The sequence below is a fragment of the Coregonus clupeaformis genome, unplaced genomic scaffold (genome assembly GCF_020615455.1).
Source record: "Coregonus clupeaformis isolate EN_2021a unplaced genomic scaffold, ASM2061545v1 scaf1329, whole genome shotgun sequence".
NCBI lineage: Eukaryota > Metazoa > Chordata > Actinopteri > Salmoniformes > Salmonidae > Coregonus > Coregonus clupeaformis.
Window position 1 is genome coordinate 65813 of NW_025534783.1, and position 19059 is coordinate 84871.

At 43.0% G+C, this 19059-nt stretch overlaps 1 protein-coding gene across 1 annotated transcript; it reads left to right on the forward strand.

The window, feature by feature from the left end:
- The first annotated feature begins 685 nt into the window (after positions 1-685).
- On the forward strand, positions 686-16021 carry LOC121569462 (ubiquitin-conjugating enzyme E2 Z). The gene is made up of 7 exons (XM_041880439.2): positions 686-1457; positions 3379-3451; positions 4075-4262; positions 5383-5494; positions 5892-6004; positions 10011-10101; positions 12386-16021. The coding sequence occupies exons 1-7, from the start codon at positions 1021-1023 to the stop codon at positions 12560-12562; spliced, it is 1191 nt and encodes a 396-aa protein (XP_041736373.1). The 5' UTR covers positions 686-1020; the 3' UTR covers positions 12563-16021.
- Positions 16022-19059: the final 3038 nt, after the last annotated feature.

Consider the following 19059-nt stretch of genomic DNA (forward strand, 5'->3'; position numbering starts at 1 on the left):
GCAGACGCTGTTCTACAGCTTAGCCCAGCCACATATTAAGAAAGAAATGTCTAAACCTATTCAGACTTTCATGTGCTAATGGTTTTTACAGACAAAGTAAAATGATACAAATGATTTTGCTCGTGGTGCACGAACCTCAAATACAAATGTAACAATAGTCTGAGCACACTGGACTTGAAACCACGATACATATTTAACCATGTGCAATTTAATGTATTATTTGACCTGCACTAGTGCTCCCAAGTCAAACTGCTATGTGCATTCACTATACTGGTGGTAATATACAACTTCAATCACTAATAGAAAAAGTGACTATCTGAACGGAAGAATTGAACTGTTAAAGATTTTCTGGTAGGAGACAGTTAAATGTGTTCTAGAACCCTGAGTTAAATTAAAGCAGTCTTCCATAAATTACTAGTCAACATATCTATATATTATTTTATTTTTTTACAGCCAACTCATTTAAGTTATAATCCACGTCAAGGTATGGTGTTCTAAAGAAAAGGTGAAATACTGACTTTGTAGGCCTACTGCTGTATGTTGCTACTGTCCCTGACAAATAAAATAAAATTTGATTTGATTTGACAGTCTCATAACATGGACGCACTGAGTCCAACTACAATTCCGATGATCGCCGCCAGGTGGCAGTAACGATATTCTGTGGAGAGGAAGTGGTTATGGAAAACAGAAGAAAAAGCAAAGCGATAAACAGGCTGAAACCGCAAACTGCGTTGAAGACAGGTAAAACTGAGAATTTGTGGCGGGTAGCATTAACTTTTAGACTGACAGTTTGTAGTTTTATAAGACATAGCTAAACACGATTAGCTACTTTTGGAGGCGAGAAGAAAGGCATACAATGCCGAGGGAGCGCTTTTTCTCATCTTCGACTCTCCTTGCTCGTCTTCCTCGTTTACCGACTGCGTGAGGACGGACTCAAACCAGAAACTACTGTATCGACAAGTGTCAATAACTGTAGCTAGCAAGCTAGCTAGCTATAACCCGAACAAGTGCTAATTTACAATGGCGGATAGCGTAGGAGAGGGTGTTAATGGTGAAATTGGGTTAGGTGTCGGTAGTCAGGGAAATGGAGCTCCGTTGTTACCGAGTTTGGGTAATTCTCTGCCGGGCCACTCAACGAGCGGAGCTAACCCGGCCTCACCACCTCCTGCAGCGGCGGCGGAGACTGGCCTAGCCGTCATGGCCCCTGGAGCCACAACCACATCAACCGTAGGGACTGGAAGCGGGTTTGGAGTTGCAGGTGTTCTTAGCACGGTAGTGGGCGCTGCCATTCCAGTACCCCCCTACTCGGCCACCAATGCTCTTCCAGGCGGTATTGGTTTGGGGGTGACCGGAGCGGGCCTCCTGTCCCAGATTCACGCAACGTCCTGGGACCCAACACTAAGTACCGACTGGGACAACGAGAAGACGTCCCAGCAATGCATTCTCCGAATCAAAAGGTAAACATTTGAGTATCTAGATATACCCTTATGGGCTTGCCTGTTATAACATATGGAATATGGAATGCTGAAAAGCACCTTTCATATCGGGGAAATAATTTCCAAAAACAAAAGGTTAAATTGATACACACCTTCATAGGGTTAGTGTTCCCACACGGCCATATCTCAATGTTACAGCGCTTGTTTAATTAGCTATATAGCATTCTCCGAACACCTGTGTCTAAGCATAACTCGGGAAGTGTAGCAGAAGTGTAGTTTCGTCGGATGGAGGCACCCATAGGTATATGGACCTGAGCAAAACGTCTACAGTAAGTGTATATATATATTTTTTATTTGAAGGATTCTTTCCCGCTGATGAAAGATAATGGCCTTATGGTTCGAACGCCCTTTCGTAATTGATGATTAATGACGTTTCTAAACGTTAAAACACAGCGTCAGGATTGTAGTTCAAAAGAGGTAGTCTTTGGCGAAGCTAGTAATGGCTAAAAACTAGGGAGCTAGGCCTGACAGTGAGTTTGAGAGCTAGGGCTGACAGTGAGGATTTGAAAAGAGCAGAATCAACAACCTCTGCATAATCAAAACAGTTGCTTTGTGAGAAGGTGTTAACAGTTAGCCATTGTTATGTAAATGCAAGCTGAAAAGTACAAGAGGCCTGGCTTTGGTCCCAAGTGAGAGCAGGTCCATCGGAGCCATGACCCAGTGAGACACTGGTGCTGGCCCGCGTAGGTGGAAACAGAAAAGTCTGAGCCTTTTGGGTGAAACATCCTGTAGGAAAATGTGCCCTAAGAAAATGGGTACTTAGGCTATTAGTTAGGCCAATAGTTAGTATTAATTGGTCAGAGTTACTGATTTCATAACGTTACTTTACTATGATGTGACTCTGTAAGAAATATATTGACCATATATTATGAAACGTATAAACACAACATTGTCAATGTTACATTGTTGACATGGTGTCCACATCACCAACAAACTATCATGGTCCAAACACACCAAGACAGTCATGAAGAGGGCACGACAAAGCCTATTCCCCCTCAGGAGACTGAAAAGATTTGGCATGGGTCCTCAGATCCTCAAAAAATTCTACAGCTGCACCATCGAGAGCATCCTGACTGGTTGCATCACCGCCTGGTATGGCAACTGCTTGGCCTCCGACCGCAAGGCACTACAGAGGGTAGTGCGTACGGCCCAGTACATCACTGGGGCCAAGCTTCCTGCTATCCAGGACCTCTATACCAGGCGGTGTCAGAGGAAGGCCCTCAAAATTGTCAGACTCCAGCCACCCTAGTCATAGACTGTTCTCTCTGCTACCGCACGGCAAAGCGGACCCGAGTGCCAAGTCTAGGTCCAAAAGACTTCTCAACAGCTTCTACCCCCAAGCCATAAGACTCCTGAACAGCTAATCATGGCTACCCGGACTATTTGCACTGCCCCCCCACCCCATCTTTTTACGCTGCTGATACTCTGTTAATTATTTATGCATAGTCTCTTTGACTCTACCCACATGTACATATTACTTCAACTAGCCGGTGCCCCCGCACATTGACTCTACACCGGTACCCCCCTGTATATATAGCCTCCCTACTGTTATTTTATTTTACTTCTGCTTTTTTTTCTCAACACTTTTTGTTGTTTTATTTTAATTTTTTATTAAAAATAAATGCACTGTTGGTTAAGGGCTGTAAGTAAGCATTTCACTGTAATGTCTGCACCTGTTGTATTCGGCTCATGTGGCCAATAAAATTTGATTTGATTTGACATAAAAGGTGCCACCTGTCTCTTTAAAAAATTTGCCCCAAGTGCCAGTCTGCTTGTGCTATCATGTCAAGTTGGCAAGAGCACAAACAGATCTGGGACCAGGCTGCTATCATTGTGTATTTGCATATTTTCTCAAGTTTGTGTCTTCTTACTCTCTCCTCAGGGATATCATGTCCATCTATAAGGAGCCTCCCCCGGGTATGTTTGTGGTTCCTGACCCTCACGACATGACTAAGGTAAAGCTCCCAGACTTCCACCACCACTCCCTAGGTCCATGGGGGTCTGTTCTGGTACAACTGTACCAAGTCAGACAGCAGTGTGGGTTTCATGAATGGGCATTGTCATTTGGCTATGATGATGAAATATGAGCCTTAGACCTTACTGTTGTACATGGAGCTAGCCAGACTATGTGAAGTATTTGACTGGCGTATGAAACAATCCTATTTGGGACTTGAAAGACAGGGGCTGTCCTTCAAATGCTGATGCAGAGTTAAAGTTTAAGCAACCCCTTTCCCAGGCTCAAGTTGAAAGAAAATGAACATTATTAATTTAGTCAGGCCCCAATTTACTTAAGTATTTACCAGGTAATTTACCCTTGTTTTGTCTTCCAAATTATAACCCACAGACTCAATGTTTGTACTAGGTCAAAAAAAATCAATGAAATTGGACTTACTAAACAAACAATAAATACAGCCATTGAATAACTTTTGCTGTGGCAAGAGGAACCACAGCCATCTTGGAATTAGTCTTCACACAACTATTATGAGGATTATTATGGCAACCATGAGAATTATGGAGAAATTCAACGCATCAACACCCTCACTATATATTAGTCCTGACTCTAGTCTTTCCTCCTCAGATTCATGCCCTCATCACAGGACCCTTCGACACGCCCTACGAGGGAGGCTTCTTCCTCTTTCTGTTCCGCTGCCCCCCGGACTACCCCATCCACCCTCCACGGGTCAAGCTCATCACCACCGGCCAAAACACTGTGCGCTTCAACCCCAACTTTTACCGTAACGGCAAAGTATGCCTCAGCATCCTCGGGTAAGCCAGGGTCCTGCAGCTCAGGGGAAACCTGCTGCACCTGAGCAACCCATACATCTATGCCCAGTTCCCTTTCTAACTAGGGTATGGGGTGACTAGGGGTCGAAATGGGACAAGGCATTCATCAGTCATCATCTCTTGCACATCTATCATTTCCAGTGTTAATACTAATTGTAATTATTTTGCACTATGGCCTATTTATTGCCTTACCTCCATAACTTGCTACATTTGCACACACTGTATATATATTTCTGTTGTATTTTTTGACTTTATGTTTTGTTTTACCCCATATGTAACTCTGTGTTTTTATCGCACTGCTTTGCTATATCTTGGCCAGGTCGCAGTTGTAAATGAGAACTTGTTCTCAACTGGCTTACCTGGTTAAATAAAGGTGAAGTGAAGTGAAATAAAAATAATAAGTCTACCTATTAAACCAGGCCCAGAATAGCAGCTCTTACAAATTAGATACTTGGGACACTGTGTGATGTGACCTGCAATCAATATCATGATTCCACTTAATTAAACACAGAGAATGAAAAACAGCAGACAGTGCTGCCCTATAGTTGCAAATCAGTCAGTATTACTCATGCCTGACCTGGTCTGATCACAACTGTAAGGGGTAGATGCAGGTAGCGGTCATTCTTTGGCAGAACATGGCTATTTATGGCAGCTCTCTATGTAGAGACACAGATAATTCATTGCATTTCAGCACTTCCTCCCAGACTCGGTCCAGGTCTCGCTGTCGATGTGTGGGTGACTTTGGCCCAGAGGATGCGATGCCATCATTTGCCCGGTTTCAATAATATACTTTTTTTTATTTTTCTTGCAATAACGTGCCCATGTATCGTAAGGCTATTTTGCACCTATGGCTCCTTGAAGCAGCTTTGAAGTACTTCCTCTCGTTACCTTTATAGTAGTGTTGGTCAGTCTCGAGAACCTACAGGGAGTTCAAATGCTTGCACTCCCAAGAATAAAATGGATCTGCTATTCAGTCTTCAATACTTTTTTGGGTGAAGCACCGTAGCTCATATGCAACTTAAACTTTATATTTTGCTTGGTGCGCGGGATCCTGAATCTTTTGTGCTTTAACCTTTCCTCTTTGTTCTGGGTTGTTGTGTAGGACTTGGACAGGGCCAGCATGGAGCCCGGCCCAAAGCATCTCCTCAGTTCTGATCTCCATCCAGTCCCTGATGACTGAGAACCCCTACCACAATGAGCCAGGCTTTGAACAGGTAAGAGGCAAGTTGGCCTCTAATTTAGCTGGAAAGCCAATCCACAATCCCCAGAATGTAGTTCAATCCCACTGCCTTATGGGAAATGTGGTTAACTGAAGCAATGCAGCCATTTTGATCAACAAAGCTACTGTGTTTTTGGGATATGATATTGTGATGAAATATGACTGATTGTGTTGTCTGACTTACAGAAGTCTTCAGCCGTTGTTCTATGTGTCTATTTAGTCCGCTGTTTGCCATTTCTTCCCCATTTGCAGATGTTTGTGTAAACGTGTGTGTGAAAATCATTTATTTCTGTCATCAGCTACAGACTGACCATATCAGTGTGGAATTTGTCACTTTGTGTCTTGAGAATTGACCCCCTTACACCTGCTCCCTCTGACACTCCCTTTGCCAGGAGAGACACCCGGGGGACAGCAAGAACTACAATGAGTGCATCCGCCATGAGACAATGCGCGTGGCTGTCTGTGACATGCTGGATGGGAAGGTGCCCTGTCCAGAAGCCCTGTGGTGAGTTAGTCTTGATTGTTCACTCCAAAATAAAAGTTTGAGTCTTTTCAAACCTCAAAAGTGGACTGATGAGGCAATGTTCCACGGCATCTATTGTCTAGATCCAGCGACAGTGCCTTCAGAAAGTATTCCCACACCTTGACTTTCTCCACATTTTGTTGTTACAGCCTGAGTTTAAAATGGATTACATTTAGATTTTGTGTCACTGATCTACACACAATACCCCATAGTGTCAAAGTGGAATTATGCCGTTAGAAATGTCTTGAGTCAATAAGTATTCAACCCCTTTGTTATGGCAAGCCTAAATAACTTCAGGAGTAAGAATTTGCTTAACAACTTGGATAATAAGTTGAATGGACTAACTCGGTGTGCAATAATGGTGTTTAACATGATTTTTAAAATGACTACCCCATCTCTGTACCCCGCACAAACCATTATTTGTAAGGTCCCTCAGTCAAGCAGTGAATTTCAAGCACAGATTAAACGACAAACACCAGAAAGGTTTTCCAATGCCTCGCAAAGAAGAGCACCTATTGGTAGATGGGTAAAAATATAAAAGCAGACATTGAATACCCCTTTGAGCATGGTGTTAGGTTCTGAACAAACAGAGTAAAAACTCACAGACAACTAGAAAAAGCTCAAACCAAGTTTATTCACCCACTGGGTCATACAGCTGCACAGACAGACATGTTTACACAAGCACATATACACTGCTCAAAAAAATAAAGGGAACACTTAAACAACACAATGTAACTCCAAGTCAATCACACTTCTGTGAAATCAAACTGTCCACTTAGGAAGCAACACTGATTGACAATACATTTCACATGCTGTTGTGCAAATGGAATAGACAACAGGTGGAAATTATAGGCAATTAGCAAGACACCCCCCAATAAAGAAGTGGTTCTGCAGGTGGTGACCACAGACCACTTCTCAGTTCCTATGCTTCCTGGCTGATGTTTTGGTCACTTTTGAATGCTCTCGGTGCTTTCACTCTAGTGGTAGCATGAGACAGAGTCTACAACCCACACAAGTGGCTCCGGTAGTGCAGCTCATCCAGGATGGCACATCAATGCGAGCTGTGGCAAGAAGGTTTGCTGTGTCTGTCAGCGTAGGGTCCAGAGCATGGAGGCGCTACCAGGAGACAGGCCAGTACATCAGGAGACGTGGAGGAGGCCGTAGGAGGGCAACAACCCAGCAGCAGGACCGCTACCTCCGCCTTTGTGCAAGGAGGAGCAGGAGGAGCACTGCCAGAGCCCTGCAAAATGACCTCCAGCAGGCCACAAATGTGCATGTGTCTGCTCAAACGGTCAGAAACAGACTCCATGAGGGTGGTATGAGGGCCCCACGTCCACAGGTGGGGGTTGTGCTTACAGCCCAACACCGTGCAGGACGTTTGGCATTTGCCAGAGAACACCAAGATTGGCAAATTCGCCACTGGCGCCCTGTGCTCTTCACAGATGAAAGCAGGTTCACACTGAGCACATGTGACAGACGTGACAGAGTCTGGAGACGCCGTGAAGAACGTTCTGCTGCCTGCAACATCCTCCAGCATGACCAGTTTGGCGGTGGGTCAGTCATGGTGTGGGGTGGCATTTCTTTGGGGGGCCGCACAGCCCTCCATGTGCTCGCCAGAGGTAGCCTGACTGCCATTAGGTACCGAGATGAGATCCTCAGACCCCTTGTGAGACCATATGCTGGTGCGGTTGGCCCTGGGTTCTTCCTAATGCAAGACAATGCTAGACCTCATGTGGCTGGAGTGTGTCAGCAGTTCCTGCAAGAGGAAGGCATTGATGCTATGGACTGGCCCGCCCGTTCCCCAGACCTGAATCCAATTGAGCACATCTGGGACATCATGTCTCGCTCCATCCACCAACGTCACGTTGCACCACAGACTGTCCAGGAGTTGGCGGATGCTTTAGTCCAGGTCTGGGAGGAGATCCCTCAGGAGACCATCCGGCACCTCATCAGGAGCATGCCCGGGCGTTGTAGGGAGGTCATACAGGCACGTGGAGGCCACACACACTACTGAGCCTCATTTTGACTTGTTTTAAGGACATTACATCAAAGTTGGATCAGCCTGTAGTGTGGTTTTCCACTTTAATTTTGAGGGTGACTCCAAATCCAGACCTCCATGGGTTGATACATTTGATTTCCATTGATAATTTTTGTGTGATTTTGTTGTCAGTACATTCAACTATGTAAAGAAAAAAGTATTTAATAAGATTATTTCATTCATTCAGATCTAGGATGTGTTGTTTAAGTGTTCCCTTTATTTTTTTGAGCAGTGTATTTATACCCTCCTCCTAGGTGGAGTCAATTCCTTGCACATCTAGAAAGCCAACACATCTCTGTTGCTAAGTCAGGATCTTAATTGGTTCCTCACTCGTGTAGTCATGGCCCTGCCTCCTGCTAGAACCTTCGTGGGCATGGAAGTATATGTGTGTAGGATAGGACTGTTCCTTCTCACTTCATCTGACCTGACCTCGGGCAGAATTCCTTGCTCCTCCCTAACCCACGACTGTCCTTTATCAGTGACTGAAACCAAACTGTTGCCTTTTGCCTCCCTCATTAGGAGCCATGAGATTTAACAATACCATGTTTTGACAGAATGTAAACTGTCTGCACTCCCCTTACTTTCCATACACCTAGTTCTTATTCACCCTCCATTGACCCCAACATATACATTCCTTATACATGTAAAGTAATCAATACGTTCTAGTGTGGTAACATGAATTAGTATATTTCAAGCTAGAACCCAACAATGGTAAAGTTATTATTTACGCTTTGGATGGTGTGTCGATACTCCCATTCACTACAAAGATACAGGCGTTCTTCCTAACTCGTTTGACGGAGAGGAAGGAAACTGCTCAGGGATTTCACCATGAGGCCAATGGTGATTTTTAAACCAGTTAGACTTAAATGGTTGTAATAGGAGAAAACAACTGAGGATGGATCAACAACATTGTAGTTACTCCACAATACTAACCTAAATGACAGAGTGAAAAGAAGGAAGCCTGTACAGAATAGAAAATATTCCAAAACATGCATCCTGTTTGTAATAAGGTACTAAAGTAATACTGCAAAAAATGTGGCAAGAAAAATGAACTTTTTGTCCTGAATACAAAGTTTTATGTTTGGGGCAAATCCAACACATCACTGAGTACCACTCCATATTTTCAAGCATGGTGGTGGCTGCATCATGTTATGGGTATGCTTGTCATCAGCAGGGACTAGGGAGTTTTTTAGCATAAAAATAAAAGGATAAAGCTAAGAACAGGCAAAATCCTAAAGGAAACCCCTATTTCAGTCTTCTTTCCTACAGACACTGGGAGACAAATCCACCTTTCAGCAGGATAATACCTAAAACACCAGTTTAGTTATTACTTACCAAGACGACATTGTATGTTCCTGAGTGGCCTAGTTGCAGTTTTGACTTAAATTGTCTTGAATCTATGGCAAGACTTGAAAATGGCTGTCTAGCAATGGTCAACATCTAACTTGACAGAGCTTGAAGATTTAAAAAAATAATAATGGGAAATATTGTACAATCCAGGTTTTCAAAGCTCTTAGAGACTTACCCAGAAAGACACAGCTGTAATCGCTGCCAAAGGTGACTAACGTGTTGACTCGGGGTTGAATACTTATCTAATCAAAATATATTAGTGTTTTATTTTCCATTAATAAATTTAAAAAAGTTTGAGTATTTTGTGTTGTCAAAAATGAAAATTAAATCTATTTTAATCCCACTTTGTAACACAAAAAAAAGTTGAAAAAGTCAAGGGGTGTGAATACTTTCTAAAGGCGCTGTATATGCCTGAAAGTCTAATATCCTTATTCTATATGAGGCACATAGTTGAATCTTCTTAATAGTTTGCAAGAGACATGTTCAAAGCCACTGACCCACAATACATTTAGAACACAGCTTCCAATGGTGAGTCATTTCATTTGTAGCTGTTTAGCATTTGTTTTTGTGGTTGACCTCATGAATGTTCCTGTGTTGCAGGAGTGTGATGGAGAAATCATTCCTGGAGTACTATGACTTCTACGAGGGGGTCTGCAAAGAGAGACTACACCAACAGGGACAGAACATGCAGGTATTGCCAGAGACCTCATTCTCTGTCTGTTTGTGTGTGTGTGTATACTGTACACATGTTTCTTTATGCACCTTGGAGAAGCAGAACACACAGGTTATAATGCATCACACATCCTGATGACTAATGCACTGCACCTGCCCTGGGGTTAGGCAGCGTTTCCCAAACTCGGTCCTCGGGACGCCAATGGGTGCACGTTTTGGTTTTTGCCCTAGCATACACAGCTGATTTAAATTATCAAAGCTTGATGATTAGTTGGTTATTTTTATCAGCTGTGTAGTGCTAGGGCAAAAACCAAAACGTGCACCCCTTGGGTTCCTGAGGACCGAGTTTGGGAAACCCTGGGTTAGAGGAAGACTGAGGGATTTACATGCCCAAACATTTAAAGGGATACTTCAGGATTTTGGCAATTAAGCCCTTTATCTACTTCCCCAGAGTCAGATGAACTTATGGATACCATTTGTATGTTTTTTTATGTTTTTATGAAGGAAGTTGAAGGTAGTTTCGCGAGCTAATGCTGACAAACATTAGCACAATGACTGGATGTCAATGGTAACAGCTAGCATGCTAGCTGTTAGCGTAGATGCCTTGTCATTGTGCTAACGCTAGTTAGCAACTGCGCTAACACTAGTTAGCAACTTCCTTCAAACTGTACGCAGAGACATAATAATGATATCCATGAGTAGGAGTGATGCGTGGGTAAAATCACTGGGGAAGCAAGAGGGGGGGAGCCATATTACAACCTATGTGTTGTGATAATTGCGTTGTTTGCTCTATAACCTCTTAGTTCATATGCCTTGCGACCATGATATATAGGTCTAAGGCCGAGACAATAAGAAGACAGTGGCAGAATAAATTCAACCACACCTTTGTTTCATCACAAAACCGGAGAGCAACCTCTGTCCGGTGAAGTTCACAAAACATATTGCGTGTAACAAACAGTTACATGACCTACAGCATGGTCAAGCATGTTAATGTTTCCAACATTTTCGGACCACTAAACAACTATTGATTTAGAACCACGGAGAGTTACCGCAAGTCGCAAAGAAAACAGAAGCTTGCCTCCATTATTCCAGCAAGATTTCAACATCATTAAATCACCCATGCTTATTCTAAAAGAGACCAAAAACAATTTATTCCAATCAACGTAAGCTAAATATGTGGTTGTCCATGGTTCTGATTTCTATTTGTGCAAGTAGAAAAACATGTTGACTCGCCCTACTTGTAGAGAAACACCAATGCCCTCCTCCTCTCATGTTGACTAAACGGCCTATCACTGTCATACAGTACACACCTTTATTTATTTTTGTCCTAGGCTACCTGGCTAAAATGCTTGCTCGCTAGCCTAACTTCCTTTCATGGGCAACATTAGCTAGTTAACATTAGCCTTCTACATGTTGAACTTCCATCCTCTCAGGCCCAGGGCACAACAATGTATGAATGAATGGTTGGATCAGAATCACCGTTATAATCATTGGCCAGTAAGGAGAATTAAGTAAAACCACAAGTCCAAATCCCTATCTCCATCCATGGCTAATTTAGGAAAGGGCCAATTTTTGTTAGCTAGATAGCCACCGGAGGACGACAACACAACCAGATGCAACAATTCAAGTTGTTTCTGTCAATGACGTATGCGCTCTGTGATTTGATAGGAGTGAGGCCAAATCCAAACTGGCTTCCCTTGACACTTTTTTTTTAGTTGCGCCAGGACCATTCTCAGTTGAGCTCGCTCAGTTTATCTAAATGCTGATTGGCTGTTATTTTATACCTTTTTTTTTTATCAAGGGGGGCCAAATGCATTCAAGGCTATGGGCGACAACAATGTAATACTCTTTTGGACCAGACAGCATCAGAGAAAGAGGGGCACTGTTTTGCTCGCTTGGATGCGTTCTCCGGTGAGATACATTCAGGCTCTTGCAAGTTGAAGGAAAATTATGAAACAGAGAGGAAATATTTATTATTATTTTTTTTTCTTGGTCAGTTTTTTGGTAAGCCAGACTTCCCTTGGCATCCATGAAAACACGCCACTGTTCACAAGTTCATCTGACTCTTCATTGCCAAAATAATTTGTTTATTTACAGAAGGTTCTCTAATACACATATGAAGAAATGCTATCTATACATGTATAAATAAGGTCTCTTTGTACACATATACAAAATAAAAAATAAAAAACACAGTATACACTGCTCCCACATGCTTTAAACCTGTACCACAACAGTGGAAAATATGAGATGTGGAAATATTAGATCATCCCACACACACTCTTTCTCTCCTTACACACCTCCAGGACCCTTTTGGGGAGAAGAGGGGTCGCTTCGACTACCAGGGCCTACTGGCACGCCTGAGTGCCACCCAGAGGCGCATACGGGAGAAGTGCCCACCGGAGGACAACGATGACCACTCAGACTCTGACACCAGCTCCTCAGGCACAGACCCAGATAGCCAGGGCAGCTCCCAGCCTTAGCCACCAGATGGCGCCACACTACCTTTTATTTTTCTGTTTCCCACATTCTGTTTTTGCAGGATGCTTTTGGCGTAAGCGAGATGTTGGGGAGGGGAAAGGCCTGATTTTCAGGAAGCACTTATGATGCAAAGGCATGGGATAGCTAATGTCTGTTTTGATTGGTTGTTCTTTTTCCTTCCCCCCCCCTCCCCCAATGACTGCCTTTTGATGATTATTTTCAACTGATGTAAGTAAACAATGCTAGTGTACACTTAGTTGGTGTTGGGGGAGTTTGGCTTGTAGAAATGGACAGTTTGTTTGAAAGCAATTTGTCATAGCCTCTGCCTTTTTGTTGTCTTTGTTTTCCACGCCCGACTGGATTAGGAAGTAGAGGTGACATCTGAGATTGACCATTCTCAATATTCACAGTCAGTACAACCACATCAATCCTCTTAATCAGATCACCAAACTTCTATTCATTCATACATCGGTACACATACCTCAGACTATCCACTTCTAAAGTCCCATTGTCTCTTATGATGTTCTTTCCTTAATCTGAACAGTACTTAATAAAATTATGAACTGAGTCATAATTACATTATGAATTCATAATGAATTGCATTAGTAAAAATAAAAAAAACTCAGTTAATGCCTAGTACAAAATATGTACAGTTGTGGTCAAATATATTGGCACCTTTGCACTTTACAATCGATCAGATTGTAATGTTTATTCTTTTCAAAACTGGTTGGATGGCTATTTCTTACCCTGTAGGCACCTGCAACTTATGACAAAATGTGAATCACTTGCCTCCATCCAAATTAATTAGGATTTTCGATAATGTAGTCCAGGCCATATTTTGACTTGGAAAAATCTAAATTTCAGTTTTGATCAGTTTTTTTGTTGATCCTGTGCAGATGTAAATCAAACAAATGCACGTGTGTACATGTTTTTTTCTCCAACTTATTTGAGAAGAAATAGTGAATCATTCAAGGGTGCCAATATATTTGTCCGCAACTGCATATATATATATATGTATATATGTATATATATATGTATATGATGCACAACAAGAGATTTAATTATGGTCTATGGGCAGTGTCTTCAAATAATTGTATGTTGACTGAATGCTAAAGCCTGCATGGCAACACAGTTTTTTCTGCATGAAAACGATGCTCTCTGAATCAATGTTTGATGTTCATGATTATCATTCAGCTATGGTGGTGTGGATTAAACCTTCAAGATATGTTTTTCTTCTATGATGCTAAAATGCTGGTAGGGAGTAATAGGGATCCTAATATCTCCATTCAGACTAAATGGTCCATGGACATTTGGTTTGGTTTCACTAGAAAACACCTAGAAAGCCGGATTTGTCATTTGACCTGTCCCATTTAACCATTGCCATGTTTTCCATAGCATTTTTCATTGGGAGCAGTGGACTGGTGCCTCTTCAGGTCCATATAGCGGCATCAGCCGGTACCAAACAGGCACAGATCTGTGTTAGACCTCCATGGTGTCACCTTTTCAGTCATCTGAAAGCCACCACCAAGATTTCAAACAAGCCACAGGAAATGTTTTTTTTTTTTTTTTACAAAAATACCTGACACCTGCTTCAATGCAGTGTCAACTTTCTGTCATTTAGTTTTTCTCTGGGAACTGAGTTTTTGCCTGCGATGGGTTTCTGTAGATTGGTTTGTAGAATGATTTTATGTTGGTTTGGCGCTAAAAGTTCTAAATTGGCTTACATAAATGGTGTCAGAAGTGCGTTCCACAGGTTGGCACAGTCTTAGGTACAGGTTCTATATAAACCTAACCTGGCAGTCAGACTGACAACACAAACTTCAAATGGACATCAAGTGATCAAGGAGGATTTAAAAAACGTACGAAAAACTGTATGCCCCATTATAACCAGTGGTCTTGTCTGCTGTAAGAGGTAGATGTAATTTTTTTTCATATTGATGTGGAGTTGTTATTCCTGCTTTGACAGCCGTTAAGTCAGATGCCCCTTCGAGACTTCTGCCCGAGGCACAATTGTTTGTCTCTTGAATCGTCCCTCTTCAAAGTGTCACAAAACATCGTGCCTATCAGCCAGAGCAGCTCACCAAGAACCTGTACTGAGGCCTCAGTAGAGGCTTTCCATCTTTCTGGTTTTATCAAACTGCTTAAAGGTAGAGGGGGCTAAACACCTCTACCATGTCACTTGGTTTGTAATCCTATCTAGCAAGATGTGACATTTGGAGCAACGAATAATTCTACTCTTCTGTCTTTGGTCCTTATTGCATTTTGAAACTACCCACTCAGGATACAGCAAAACCTCTTGCTTTGTAATGGCCTGTCTGGACCACAATCTACTGTCTAATTAAGGAGGCAAGCTCCAGTGCAGAGTGGCACCCAAACAGGACCCGACCACACCCTTATTTTCCTTCTCATGGACATGTTTTTCTATTCCCTCCCATCTGGGTGCATTTCTGCTCAGTCGACAGGGACTGGGACTTCCTCTCACAGGAAATAATGTTGGATTTAATAGATCTCATGTTTGAGATAATACTGCTAACTTTGTTTGCAAAGTTTGAAGAAAAATAAAATATTTAAAATGTATGAATCTACTACAAATGAAACTTTAAAGCAAATATCCTCCTGGCCAGCTGCAAAGGAGTAGGTATGAGATGACACTTCATGCTCAATAGTTTGAAGCCTTGTTTTGGTTTGGTGTGTATATTCATGTAGCATTCTGATGTGAACCTTCTAGTGTGTCCCTTGTCTGATGGTTTATTTTGGGTTTGTGCCCCCAACCCAGAGTATTATCTGAATCGCTTTTATTAAGGCATCTTCAATCCATAATGGTATGGATTTGCATTTAGGTGTTTTCAGGAAGTGAAGTATGTAAAGCGTAGAAACTTCGAGAATAAATGTTGGCAAGGCCATGGCATAGTAAAAAAAAATATATATATATATACACAAACAGGGAGAACTCATCTGTCAGCCTTCTCAATGAGATGAGTAACATTTGTATTGAGTCCCATTCATAGTATGTCCTGACCTTCAATCTATGTAATTTTTCATGCGATGAGAATGTGACCCCACCCCCCTCGGTGCACGTTTTGGTTTTTGCCCTAGCACTACACAGCTGATTCAAATAACCAACTCATCATCAAGCTTTGATTATTTGAATCAGCTGTGTAGTGCTAAATGTGCACCCAGGGAGGGGCCCCCAGGACCAAGTGCTCTACAGTACATTCCCACAGGGGCTCTCAACACTAATGGCCATTCACTCTGTCTCAGTTAATGGTAAGTGAATGGTTTACATGTTTCAATTGACAGAAGATGTGGGACCCATTTTAGGCCTTGATTCAACGTTCCAGGCCAAGGCATTAGTCCCAAAACTTTGACTGCCAAGTTTATGCAAGACTATTTTCATCTGACTTCATTTCTGTTTTCATTATCTATGTAAAAAAAAAAGACTAATAAAATATAACAATGGCTATTTTGATCTGTGGCATTCTGTTTTAGTGCAAGTGTTATATTGTTAATAGTGACAATTTTATAGGCATTCCGTTGAGAGCTTCAGCCCAGCCACCGTTGCGTTGGTAATGGCAAGGAGGACTACAAGTTCCATAAGCCCGGCCTCCCGAGTGGCGCAGCGGTTTAAGGCACTGCATCGCAGTGCTTGTGGCGTCTCTACAGACCCGGGTTCGATCCCCGTCTGTGTCATGGCCGTGACCGGGAGACCCATGAGGCAGTGCACAATTGGCCCAGCGTCTTCCGGGTTAGGGGAGGGTTTGGCAGGGGGGACTTCCTTGTCCCAACACGCTCTAGCGACTCCTTGTGGCAGGCTGGTCGCCAGCTGGACTGTGTTTCCTCCGACACATTGGTGCGGCTGGCTTCCTGGTTAAGCGAGCAGTGTGTCAAGAAGCAGTGCGGCTTGGCAGGGTCGTGTTTCGGAGGACGCATGGCTCTCGACCTTCGCCTCTCCCGAGTCCATAGGGGAGTTGCAGTGATGGGACAAGACTGTAACTACAAATTGTATATCACGGAAAGGGGTGAAAGTACAACGACAAAAAAGCCCCATATACAATCATTTTCAAAATTGTTGGCACCCTTGATAAAGATTAGCAAAAAATACTATAAAATAAATAATACAAATTACATTTTATACTAATACAATTTCTCAGATGAAGAGATTTTTTTTTTTAAAGTAATATTTTTTCCTCTCAAAAAGATATGGGTCAAAATGATTGGCACCCCTGTTTTAAATACCTTTCAATACCTCACCTTGCAAGGATAACAGTATTGAGCCTATTTCTAGAATGTTTTATGAGATTGGAGAACACATTGGGAGGGATTTTATACAGAATCTTTCCAGATCCTTTATTATCTTTCATCTGCGCTTATGCACTGCCCTCCGGAGACATTGCATAATGTTGATTTTGTGGTCAATTAAACGTTTCTTTGTGGATTTTGATGCGTGCTTGAGGTTATTGGCTTGCTGGAAGATCCACTTGCGGCCAAGTTTCAGCCTCCTGGCAGAGGCAACCTTGCCTGGCTACCCAACCACATTGCTCTGGGCAAATGCCCAGCCACGCCCACGAACGATTCGCGATCATAGAGCAGCGGAATAATTCAGTTTGAGTCATCAAGCAAGAGGCATCCAGGTTTTTGGCTAAAATATCCTGGTACTGGGTAAAGTTAATGATGCCGTTGACCATAACAAGGGCCCCAGGACCAGTGAAAGAAAAATAGCCCCATAACATCAAAGATCCACCACCATATTTTACAGTAGGTATGTGGTTCTTTCCTGCTTATGCATCCTAATTTCGACGCCAAACCCACCACTGGTGTGCATGGCCAAAGAGCTCTATTTTCATGTCATCTGACCATAGCACCGGTTCCAATCCAAGTGCCAATGCCGTTTAGCAAACTCCAGGCGGATGACATGAAGATAGAGCTCTTTGGCCACGCACACAGAGTGCGAATTATGGGGTTCCAGGGAGTCTCAGAACCCCTGAATGAGACATGAGTCCCCCTAAATAAAACAAAGTCAAAATTTGGGGGGGTGGTTGGGCCTCCCAAGTGGCGCAGCGGTCTAAGGCACTGCATCGCAGTGCTTGATGCGTCACTACAGACCCAGGTTCAATCCCAGGCTGTGTCACAACCGGCTGTGATCAGGAGTCCCATAGGGCAGTGCACCATTTGCCCAGCATCGTCCGGGTTAGGGGAGGGTTTGGCCTGGGGGGCTTTACTTGGCTCATCGCGCTCTAGCAACTCCTTGCTCTAGCAACTCCTTGTGCGCCTGCAGGCTGACTTCAGTCGTCAATTGAATGGTGTTTCCTCTGACACATTGGTAAAGCTGGCTTCCGGGTTAAGTGGGCGGGTGTTAAGAAGCGCGGTTTCGGAGGACACATGACTCGACCTTCGCCTTCTGAGCCCATTGGGGGAGTTGCAGTGATGAGACAAGATAAAAAAAGGGGATAAAAACTCAACTAAAAAACTTTGGGGGGGGGATCTCTAAATAATGAATGCTAATTTAACCATTCTCCTATTTGTTTCAAATGTAATTTGTACTGCGACAGTAAATAAATATTAAAATAAAAGCTTATTCCAAATTAAATGAACACCCCCACATCTGTGTCATGGTTTAAACAATGTTTTCCCCATGTGGCTGCACCCGGAACAGTCCCGTATCTCAGCCCCTTTTCCCCATGTGGCTGCACCCGGAACAGTCCCGTATCTCAGCCCCTTTTCAGGTGTCCCAACTTTTCTTTCTACAAAAAAGGTCCTTCTGTCAGCAAGACAAATCAATTAATTCAGGCTACAAGACTGAAGACCCAATGACAATTGCTGAATGTCATTACACTTTTTGTTTCACAATAAGATGAAAACATCATGACTGGTTGTTTTCATTTCAAATAAAAAGGTTGCTGGTTCAAATCCCCGAGCCAGCAAGGTGGAAAAAATCTGCAGTTCTGCCCTTGACCAAGGCAGTTAACCCCCAACAACAACTGCTCCCCAGGCGCCAATGACGTGGATGTCGAGGGGTTAAAGGCGGAAGTCACATTTCGGTTGAATCCATTTAGTTGTTCAACTGACTAGGTATCCTCATTTCCCTTTCCCTTAACCTTTTCACTATTAGGCCCATAAAAATGTAGGAGGTCCCGTGAAAAAAATGTATGTAAAAAAAATACGGTATAGTTCGGACTCTGCACGCACACCAGTGGTAGGTTTGGCATCTAAATAAGTATGCATAATCAGAAAAGAACCCCATACCTACTGTAAAATATGGTGGTGGATCTTTGATGTTTTGGGGCTATTTTGTCTCCACTAGTCCTGGGGCCCTTCTTTGGTCAACGGCATCATGAACTTTACCCAGTACCAGGACATTTTAACCAAAAACCTGGTTGCCTCTGCCAGGAGGCTGAAACTTAGCCGCAAGTGGATCTTCCGGCAACACAATAACCCCAAGGACACATCAAAATCCACAAGAAATTGTTAATTGACCATAAAATCTTAATTGTGCAATGGC